Raw genomic sequence first — 11,039 nt, 5'->3', positions numbered from 1 at the left:
TATTTGAAAACGAACAGAAATGTAATCATTCCAGTGATATTGTCAGGTCAGAGTGTCTACCGATCTGGAATACGTGGAAAAAACTGGGCAAGGCAGGAATTGTTATGAAAAACATAGAAAATTTAAATAATTGTAATGTTATCAACAAACCTAACATAATTTTATTAATTCTTTGATACATAATGTAAACCCACACATTTTCTTGTAAATATAATCATTCTTTCATGTTTTTAGAATTATCAGATCACATAAGATTTTAAAAACTAACTAACCACGCTACCAGCAACAGTATATTAAAAAATTACATATTTTATGAGATCAGTTTATATATTTACGACTTAATACACACAGCTACATGTCACTCTCTGTGCGTCTGCCAAATTAGAATGCAATTATAACTTTGTAACAACAATAAACTTTACAGAGTTGAACAATATTAACATAACAAAATTCAGCAACAAAAAACAAAGTCACAACATTTTTTAGAAAAACTGAAAATAATTAATTTCAGACCTAATCTTTGTAGTTAGACTTTTAATAACCACCATTGTATCACATTTACACTGCATTATAACCCAAAAACTTTTGTCACACCAAGAGCCACTCACCCTGTATACTGGATTAGATGCAAAATGAATTAAATGTCTCTAACATCTTTCTTCAAATTTTGGAAACAACTCATTTTAGTTATAAAAATACAATTTCTATTACCCTCATTACGCAAAAATATTAATGTTGCATTGAAACTAATAACACATACGGACCTATCTGTTATAGTTTGTTGTGTAGTTTGTTTTATACCACTAGTCTCCATGACTGTAAGGGATAATATAGGTATACATGTGAATTAAATGAATTACTATATCAGTTGCTCTCAGTGGCGTAGCGAAGGGGGAGTCCAGGGGGTCCGGACCCCCCCCTCCCGAAATTTTAAGACATTAAAAAATAAAGCATAGATCAGGAGAAACAAGGAGAGTTATCATTACTCTTGTCTACAAAGATTAAATTGATTGATTTAATTGATTAAATTGACCGCTGTTAAAAATATAATTGTCCTTTCGTTTAAATCATAAAGTATCAAACGAGTAAAAGTATAAATCGCAAAGTAACCTGAAACGTAACACGGCGAACAGTTTAAATTAGCGACCACTTCGTTCAAATTCGTCTTGGCGACGTAAAATGACAGCTTAGAATTAAGTTACGACGTTGATTTTAGGTGTCATTAAACTGTAGACGTGTATATAATTATCGAAAAAAATATAGAAAATCACTTTCGGTCCGAAAATACACTTGAAAAACTCTACTGATTACAACTTCAACTAATTTGGACTTCAGTGTTTGAGGTAAACGTGGTGTTTTCAATTGAGTTAGGACGACGATTTTTGTTATCATTAAACTGTACACTGCACCTATATAATTATCGAGAAAAAAATCACTTTCTGTCGGTAAATACCGAAGAAAAGCTCTCTATAGATTAAAGTTTTGACGATTTTGGATTTCAATAGTTGAGTGGTCGAGGTAAATAAAAGTGGTACTTAGAATTATGTTAGGACGTTGATTTTATGTATTAATTCTACGCCGACTAATACATATATATCTACCAAGAAAAAAACATTAAAATCACTTCCGGTTGGAAAATACCGAGGAAAAGCTCTACTGATTCAGATTTTGACGATTTTGGATTTCACTGGTTGAGTCGTGAGGTAAAAGTGGTACTTAGAATTATGATAGAACATTGATTTTGGATATCAATTGAACGCCGACTGATACCTATATAATTATCGAAGAAAAACTGAAAAAATCCCTTCCGGTCGGATAATACACCGGAAAAACTCTACTGATAAGAAGTTCCGACTACTTTGTATTTCATTGACTGAGGTATTATTTCATTTTCCTTAGTATATTCCGATCGGAAGTGATTATTTTTGTTTTTTACTCGATAATTATATATTTATTAGTCGGCGTAGAATTATTACATAAAATTAATGTCCTAACAAAATTATAAGTACCACTTTTACCTCAACCACTCAACCAGTGAAATCCAAAATCGTCAAAACTTGAATCTGTAGAGAGCGTTTCTTCGGTATTTACCGACCGGAAGTGATTTTTTTCTCGATAATTATATAGGTAGTCGAGTTTAATGATAACAAAAAATCGTCGTCCTAACTCAATCAAAAATACCACGTTTACCTCAATAAATGAAGTCCGAAATAGTTGAAGTTCTAATCATTAGAGTTTTTAAGGTGCATTTTATTTCCGACCGAAAGTGATTTTTTTGATTTTTTCCGATAATTATATACTCGTCTACAGTGTAATGATACATAAAATCGTCATTATCCTCCTGAGTCTAGAGTGCCTAAATATAGGCACTAGGTCTCAACCTACCTTGAGTCCCAAATATTTATGGAGCAAATTGGACCAAACGCCTAAGTGGCCTTTTTTTTAGGCAATCATTCCGACCCCACTTGAGTCCCAGGGTAAAAAAGTGTTAATTCTTTTACAATTAAGGTTAAATTATGTTTCTCATATCATTGTTGTTTGAGAAAAAATCACATTATTATGTATTTTTTACGTTATTACAAATGGTGTTATAGATGTCCTAAAAATAGGCACTTAGGTCTTCAGAGGAAAAAAATATTAACGCAGGACCTTAATTGAAAATGTTTTATTATTACATGTATAAGTATAAAAAGAGTTGTTTAGAAGGCATTTTACATTTATTTGTAAAAGTTCATCTTGGAGTCACTGTGAAAAGTTCACTTCGAATGGAACTTTCGGAAACAATTCCGCCCACCTACCAAACAAAGATACACATTACACTTTACACAATATACAGTAGATTTTTTCTTGCAATTCTGCATAGCACACCTTTTTTGAATTCCTTTTGTAACCTCAGGTAGATGAGCTGCTTCTTCAATTCTTTTTTTCTGGAGTAGGGTCAGCCCGTACTCGTCTGTCTCCAAATGGGTTATCCACCTTATCTTCTAGATCTTTGTCATTCGAAGCAACAGCTTCATTGGCTGAGTTCATCTCAATTAGCAACTCCCCAAATTTAAGTTTAAAAGTCCTGAATTGCGGAATTCTTTTGGCTGGAATTTGTATTTTTTGTTTGGTTTCCCGCATCTGAAGCCAACTGTTACTAAGGCTCAAATCAAAGAAAATGAAGGATACATCTCAATGTCCATTTCTTTGTCCGGGCTCGTGAGGAGCAATACGATAGCATTCTATCAGCTAAGTCTACGCCTCCCATTTTTGCATTATATGCATTGATAACTTTAGGTTGAGAAACATTGATAAACTGTTTGCTGGCCTTAGACCACCTTTTTTACTTCACACAAAGGCTCGATTGACTCAGCAGTAGATATCATACATACACAGTTGTTGTCTAAACCACTTGTTGTTATAGCTACTTTTCCCTCTGTCTGTCTTTGTTCCATTTTTATCTTTTTCTTCTCTTACAGTGCAAAAACTGGTGCCCCTTTCATTTGCTTTCTTAAACTCTTTGTCACTTGGAAGGTCAGTAGTTTCGGGAATTCTGTCTTTCCTGATTGTTCCAGTTAATCTAAAACCTTTTTTCAGGGAGTTCGTCAGCAAGCCTAACTGAAGTGAAAAATCTATCGGCATACAATGTGTGGCCGGGAACTAAAGACCTAGTAAGCTGAAGGACAGCTGATTCACACTGCCAGAATTGCTCAAGTTCTGGGTTTTCTACGTATGTGGCTGGTCCTTGATAAACAGTAAAATCACAAACAATTCCGTTTGGATTAGCAAGAACATAAACTTTCAAACCCGTTGGGTTGGGTTTGTTGGGTATGTGTTGCTTGACTAGACACGTTCCAGAAAAAGGCACTATCATCTCGTCGATACTCAATTCCTGTGGTTTGTTCTGTTTCAAAACAGCCCCTCTAAAGATTCGGTCAAGTAAAGGTCTTACCTTCCACAGCCTATCAGCTTTTCTTTCGTCTGCTGTAATTTCGTTTATCAAAAACAAGTTTTATCCAGTTCCTAATAAGGAAAAAAAAGCGATCTCTCGCCATGTTGTTTGCTACAAGTGGAATCCTCCACTTTTTTTCCCAACACATTCTAATCAATGGTACTTGTAGAGCTGAAATCACAAAGTTTATGCCTAGCCAAATTTTTAACTCAGGTAGTCTTAGTTTTAGGTCCTTTCCTGTTTTCAACAAGTAGTTCTGATTTGATTTCTCAACTATTTTTTTAAGAATATCATCGTCGAAATTCTGCTGTACATACTGTTCAGCTGTCCAGTCATCACTGTCGATAGGTAGGTATGCTGGTTGAGCAATCGTCAAAGGTGTCGGATTGAATGGTCCTGTCCTCCATGGGGGTGAAAAATCCTTGTCCTGATTTTTCGTTTTTCTCGATTTCTTAGCCCCCATCTCCCTTTTTCTTAGTGAGCGCCCTTCTTCTCTTTCCCTGGAACAAAACAATTCCATAATATTTTTGCTACTTTCAAACAATTAAATAAAAAGATTGTTAAATAAAATAATCTTGAAATTACTAAACTTTTTCTCTCAATGGTTCCAGAATTAAACAACCTGACATACATATTTTTTTACTTCCTTTAAATGTACTAAGCTTTGTTATAGCAACCTTATTATAAATTACAAGGACTATAATACATATTTTAGTAATAATTTCAAATACATGAGATAATAAGTAATTTTGGAATTCAGGTAGTTATCTTACTTCTTTTCGCTGGATTGCTTCTGGTTGTGGATCCTCTTCTGACGTGTCTTCCTTTACGATCCGGCTCATTGGGAGGCTCGTATGTGGGGTCTTCATCGGTGTCATCACTCCAATTTCCAATAACTTCATTCACATCAAAAAAGCGGTCTCTGTGTCTCAACAAGTCCCCTTCTTCATCATCATCATTTAACGCGCCCTCAATCTCAGAATCATCTAGATTGACTGGTTCGTAGTGAGGGTTTTGATTGCCTTGACCTAAAAACACATAAATAATCAACTACATTATATATTTGTCAGCTGTTATTATTTTTTTAAAGAAAAAAACATTTTAGCTAACGACCTAAGTGACTAAAAAAAGGAACTATAAAAATATGGGTTTATAGTCTATAGCGCCTAAGTGCCTATTTTAGGAACTACAAAAATAAACCTGTTATAGCTACTTTAAACAAAAAGCCGATTGTCACAATTTATCGTTTAAAAATGCAGACATAGTTCTTATCTAATGATATCAGTACGAGCTAAGGCTAAAATATTAATAAAGTACTTACATGAACGTTTTGGCCGGTCACGTTTTTCTGGAGGGTCAGTCATTTTTAGGTTAAGAAGACTGGAGCATACCTAGAGCATTCTGGTGGCAAAACTTTGCACTACTAATGGCCAAAAACTGTTCTTTCTATCAAGTGCTGCGACCTGAATGGGAATAACACAACTAGGAGGGACTCTGTGAATTTTTTTTTGCGAGTGGCTAAAAATAGCCACTTAGGTCTTTGACCCACTTTAGAGGGATGGTTGTCCAGGACTCAAGCACAGTCAGGCACTTGTACTAAATATAGCCACTTAGGATTTTGACACTTTAAAACACAGATTTACTCTGGGACTCAGGAGGTTATAACTCATTCATAAATACCTCAATCAGTGAAATCCAAAGTAGCCGAACTTCTAATCAGTAGAGTTTTTCCGGTGCATTTTCCGACCGTTAATGTGATGTGTACCCGAGCAACGCTCGAAAATTGCCCTCCTTTTCTAAAGGGTTTTGGCCGTCAGTAGCCCAATGTCCCCGAAGGGGTATTTCATTTTCTCCACAGAATATAGTTGTGTCAATTAGTTGTGTCGCTTGAGTGAAGCTCTGTTTTGTTCTTTTTCTTTCTTATCCAGTGAATCCAACATCACTTTGGTGCCTTCTACTCGGCCAGAATCGAACTTCGTAAAGTTTCTGTAGGTATACAAGAAAATTTGTGGTACGAGAGTTGCTGTGAGAGTTGAATTTGCTTATTACATCTTTCCACTTTCTATACGGCGTAGTTACTAAAGCTCCATATTTTTGGTATTTACCTTTTACCAGTGAACTCACTAGGAAATATCACATAAAACGTGCCCCGGATCTCCTGGTTTCGGACCCCCCCCCCCGAACGAAATATCTGGCTACGCTACTGGCTGCTCTTGTCACGTCTATTGCATTATACTAACATAACATTGCAGTTATAAAACATCTAGTCTGTCTCTCACAGGAAGCCCTCGAGGGTATCTTGGGTTAACTAGTTCTGGCAATATGCATTTGTAGTAAAAAGTAAAAAGTGGAATTTTAATTAAAATGTTAAAATTTTAATTCCTTTATTTTGTAATGGGTAATAGCTGCTCATGTAATGAGATTTGTTTAACAATCAAATGAAGCAATCATACATTAAGTCAAATAAAACCTATTATAGTTAGACTATAATATTGCACTAAACAAAATACCTCATAATGAGGTATGTCACTCATATTTTGAAAATAATGACATTATTCAATAATTTATTGTTCCCCAGGAGGTAGAGGTAGTTGTTAAACGTTACGAACTTATTGTTACGGAAAGAGTTCGCCAACACTATTTCGTTGATATGAAGCTGTATATGAGAGCTTCCACACAACACGATCATTCATAGCATGGGCGCGCAACGGTGGCGCGTAAGTAGTGTCTCGCCCATGGCCGTTGGAAAGACACGGCGCCGCGCGGGGTAGATATTATAAATCAACAAATTGAAGGAACACCAACACTGAAAGGCCACACGTTATAACCTAGCGAAAGCGGGTGAGGGGAAATATCCAGCAGGTAGTGGTGGGAGAGTTGCCTACAGTTTCCGGCTGTAGCCGCCACGCGCGCCACCTGACAGAGCGTTGAATAGCGCTTGCAGACCTTTCATGTCTGCCTTATTGGACCTTAACTTCAGAACTTTTTAATAAACCGTTTGCAGTTTTACTCTTACTATATTCCAATCTACGAATGTCTGTATTTTATTCTTTAATAAAAATTCGCGTTTTTATTTTATGAAACGTTGAAAATACCCTTTTTTTAAAACTTTCCACCTGATGTGCAGCTTAAGTTGAATCGAAATTGAAATTTCAAAAACTAATGCACGTATACAAATATTTAGTTACTTAAATAACATCAATATGTTTGTAATAGCTCAAAAAATGAGCCTACAATGAGGCAGATTCAAGACCCTTGCATCAGCGTTTACCAGAGTGGTAGAGCGCAGCCTTAAAGGTGAGTGTCTTGGTTATTTAGCCAATCGAAATGCAGGTCATTTAACACATTCAGGATAGCTTACAACAGTTGATATAATTGGTACTTTGGAAGTCCAGATGCCACTATTTACAAAAACTACATTATTAGAAACAGTAGACTTTATTTGACTTACTGTGAAAATTGCATGTTATTATGCCGATCGGTTCTTGTTTTCTGCCTACCGAAAAAATGCGATGTCGGCGAAGAAGGTGCCTACTCTGTCTCTATCTACTATTCGTTATAGGTTATACATACTTATTTATTGTAAATATACAAGTTAAAAGTTACCATTTACGAGCGTTCATGTGATATGAGCTTTAATTTCGGTACTATCTCGAGAGATGTTTTTCTTTTTTCGCCAGAATTACGGAGTGGACGCAACCTAAGCCTGCACTGATAACCAGGTGTATTTCCGATCGGTACTTTCCCTACCTAAGATCACGTGCCAGATTGGACGATCACAGATCACATTGGACGATCTGGCACTTGATCTGAGGTCGGGAAAGTACCGATCGGAAATGCCTCTGGCTATCAATGCGGGTTTCGGTGGTCGACGCCACCCCACACTTTTGGCGAAACATGAAAAATATCCCTTGAGTTAATACCCAAATTCAAGCTCCGAGCGCTCTTGAAGGTTATATTTTACTTTGGTACTACTAGTAACATATTTATAATAACCTAATCTAAACAACCTTATATCGCGTAATAACAAGTAGTATAAAATACAGTGACCACTTCTCACCGACATTGCTTCCTTTTGGGATGTTGAACACAAGAACCATGTCATAAGGACACGCAATTTTCACAGAAAGTCAAATAAAGTCTTTTACTTTTAATACTATAGTTTTGCAAGGTTCTCGGTAACAAAACCTGTTAAAAAAATAGTGACCTCCAGGTAATACCAAAGTATCATAAAATGTTCCATTAAATTAAACTCAATTCATTTTGTGTCTTCCAGCAAGAATGTATAAATCACGGCTTTGGTATGTAACTATATATTTTTAATTTATAAAAAAATAAAGTCTATGCGTTTTTCTTTTAACTAAGAGTAACTTCTTCCTTATCCTAAAACAAAGCCTATTATACCGCTTCTGGAGATGCCTTCGAAAGTGTGATATTGTTCCTGATAAGGCGAATAAAACTCTTCAAAAACAGCTTAGAGGTTAATGAAATGAATAAATATTTTGTTTGAGATGGGCTCAGGGTTGGAGGTAGATAAGGATTTAGTTAGATTCTTGGAAGCTAATAGAAGGGGTAATGGAGAAACATTTAAATTCAAGACTATTACCGATGATAACGTCAGATGGGCTATTGACGCAATAAAGTCTCACGCTACTGGAACGGACGAGATCTCCATCCAAATGATAAAAGCTGTTAGCCCATATGCAATTAAAGCAATCACCCATCTTTTGAATGAAAGCTTTAGATCAGGTACTTTTCCCAATGCTTGGAAATTTAGTGTTATTCAACCATTGCCCAAAAAATACCAACCCTACATCTGTACAACACTTGAGGCCAATTTCTATCTTGCCAGCAATGTCAAAGGTGTTAGAAAAAATAGTTATCGCTCAAATGAAATGAATACATTTCAGATAATAAGTTGCTTCCTATATTGCAGTCAGGGTTTCGCAAAAACTACAGTACCTGTTCAGCGCTGACAAATTTGTTCAGTGACATGTTTCAAGCCAAAGATCGTGGACTGCAAAAACTCACTTGTACTTCTAGACTACTCCCAGGCCTTTGACTCGATCAACCATGAGATGATGCTGGCCAAAATGTGCTATATGGGCTTCGACGATTAATACTGTGAGATGGGTCAAATCATACTTGGGTAGTAGGCAACAAGTCACTAAGCTGGGAAGTGACACTTCTTCGCCACTCTTCAAGCAGCGAGGTGTCCCTCAAGGATCCTGTCTGGGTCCACTTCTCTTCAATCTGTACACTTCCGATATGACAGACAGTATACAAAGCTGCACGGCTCATTTATATGCAGATGACTGTCAACTGCAACTTGGCTTACGAACCCAGCAAGATAAATTTAGCTATCAACAACATAAACACTGACCTTCAGCAAATCTCCGTATGGTCAACGAAAAAATGGGTTGAAGCTGAACGTAGGCAAGTGTAATGTCCTGCATGTGGCACCACAAACTGTTACTGACATGATGGATGACCAAGGTTTAGTTGTCAGGCTTAACGGAGAAAGCCTGGCTGTATGTAACACTGTAAAGACCCTGGGTGTTGTGCTAGACAGTGAGCTCACCTTTACCCATCATGTCACTTACGCCATTCAACGAGCGCTTGGTCGTTTAAGAGGTTTATATAGGTTCAGAGATCTTTTACCTGAGCCTACAAAAACTTCGTCTCATGCAGTCGTTGGTTTTGTCAGTATTTCAGTAATGCTATCCTGCATACGGTAATAGTATTTCAAGGGAAAATGTCTCTAGAATACAAAAGATGCAAAAACACTGCAATCCGCTTCATTTTCCAACTGAAGCGTCGTGATCACGTGACCCCTTTCAGAACTGCTGTTAACATGCTCCCCATGGAGGACGTGTGCGGGATACTCACCGGCTGCATGATACACAAAACTCTGAAGCTCAAAGAACCGGAGTACCTCTGCGAAAAGCTCGTTTACCGGGATGAGGTCTCTCAGCGTGCAACTCGACAAAACAGGACCCTCCACCTGCTAGGGTGAGGCTTGAAGTAGGGAGGAAAGGATTTTCGTACTTCGGTCCGAAGTTGTACAATGGTCTCCCCGGTAACGTCAAAGCTTTAAACTCAGTTACCAGTTTAAAAAAAACGACTAAAGAGCTCTTTCTGTGATTTGTAAATTCATGTTTTTTTTGTAATTTATGTTCTATGTGCATGTAAGTTATTGTCAGTATAAGTTAATCTATTTAATTAGCTTAGGACATATTTATTGTACTTGACTTGAGTTGTACTGAAAAACAGTGTAAACTGAGTATCGCTTGTAATAAAGGCATTTTTATTTATTTATTTATTATTTATAAATAGGTAAAAATTTTACTCAGGTTAGTACAAAACGTGAAGGAAACAGAAAAACTAAAAAAAGTTGAACGGAGGTCGTAAACTTAAAGAACTAATGACATAAAATGTGTTTGTGGATTGTATTAATGTCATTCATTACCACGCCGTTAAAGTAAAAAATTATTTAAATTAAATATTAAAGTACATTTAAGAAATTATTGCTTAATACTGTGAACATTTTTGAATTTAGGTATTTCAATTGTCTTGAGACACAAAACAAAAGCCAAATGGTTTCAAATTTTAAACTTGAAGTACTTGGCCCCCAAGGCAGTGTTTGACAGCTATTACAATATGGAAATAGCAAACAAATTTTAATCATAATATGTTTTCACTCCCTCCTTACTTTGCAGTCTGGCTGTGGCTAAAGTAATGAGATATGGGTCATTCTTCCAATTCTTCCTATTTTTGGACGTTATTTTTTCTACAATATAACCAGAAAAAATAGTACGATAATGTTTACGTTAAAAAAAAATAGTTTTTCTCCAATACGATATTCATAAAATTTATTATAACATTATTAATTGATGAAACCGGAGTGATAGACAGTAATTTTAATACCATAATAATTTAATGAAAATAAAAATAGTTTGTGTTTTATCTTATCATCTTTGTGTATTGAATCTGATTGTAATTTAGCATGGTCGTTTGTGTATATGTTTTTTTTACATTTTAGTATACAAGTTTGGAGTATATTAGACAACAGTTGAATAAAATAGTCCATCACAGACTATAATTA

General features: G+C 36.0%; 1 protein-coding gene across 1 annotated transcript; it reads right to left on the bottom strand.

The window, feature by feature from the left end:
- Positions 1-4,408: 4,408 nt before the first annotated feature.
- Positions 4,409-5,360, bottom strand: LOC124353791. Its single transcript, XM_046803791.1, has 3 exons — positions 5,256-5,360; positions 4,708-4,962; positions 4,409-4,434 (listed from the first exon to the last, which is right to left on the bottom strand). The coding sequence occupies exons 1-3, from the start codon at positions 5,296-5,298 to the stop codon at positions 4,409-4,411; spliced, it is 324 nt and encodes a 107-aa protein (XP_046659747.1). The 5' UTR covers positions 5,299-5,360.
- Positions 5,361-11,039: the final 5,679 nt, after the last annotated feature.

Source organism: Homalodisca vitripennis, chromosome 1 (assembly GCF_021130785.1).
Source record: "Homalodisca vitripennis isolate AUS2020 chromosome 1, UT_GWSS_2.1, whole genome shotgun sequence".
Lineage (NCBI taxonomy): Eukaryota > Metazoa > Arthropoda > Insecta > Hemiptera > Cicadellidae > Homalodisca > Homalodisca vitripennis.
The sequence above is the reverse complement of the archived record's forward strand: the minus strand, read 5'-3'. Positions and strand labels throughout refer to the sequence as shown.

Excerpts from the sequence above, each read along its gene's own strand:
- LOC124353791 (XM_046803791.1), bottom strand. The coding sequence starts at position 5,298 with ATGACTGACCCTCCAGAAAAACGTGACCGGCCAAAACGTTCAT. Across the intron at positions 4,963-5,255 it reads TGACCGGCCAAAACGTTCAT|GTCAAGGCAATCAAAACCCT; the intron begins GTAAGTACTTTA and ends ATGTGTTTTTAG. Across the intron at positions 4,435-4,707 it reads AAGCAATCCAGCGAAAAGAA|GGAAAGAGAAGAAGGGCGCT; the intron begins GTAAGATAACTA and ends GTTTTGTTCCAG.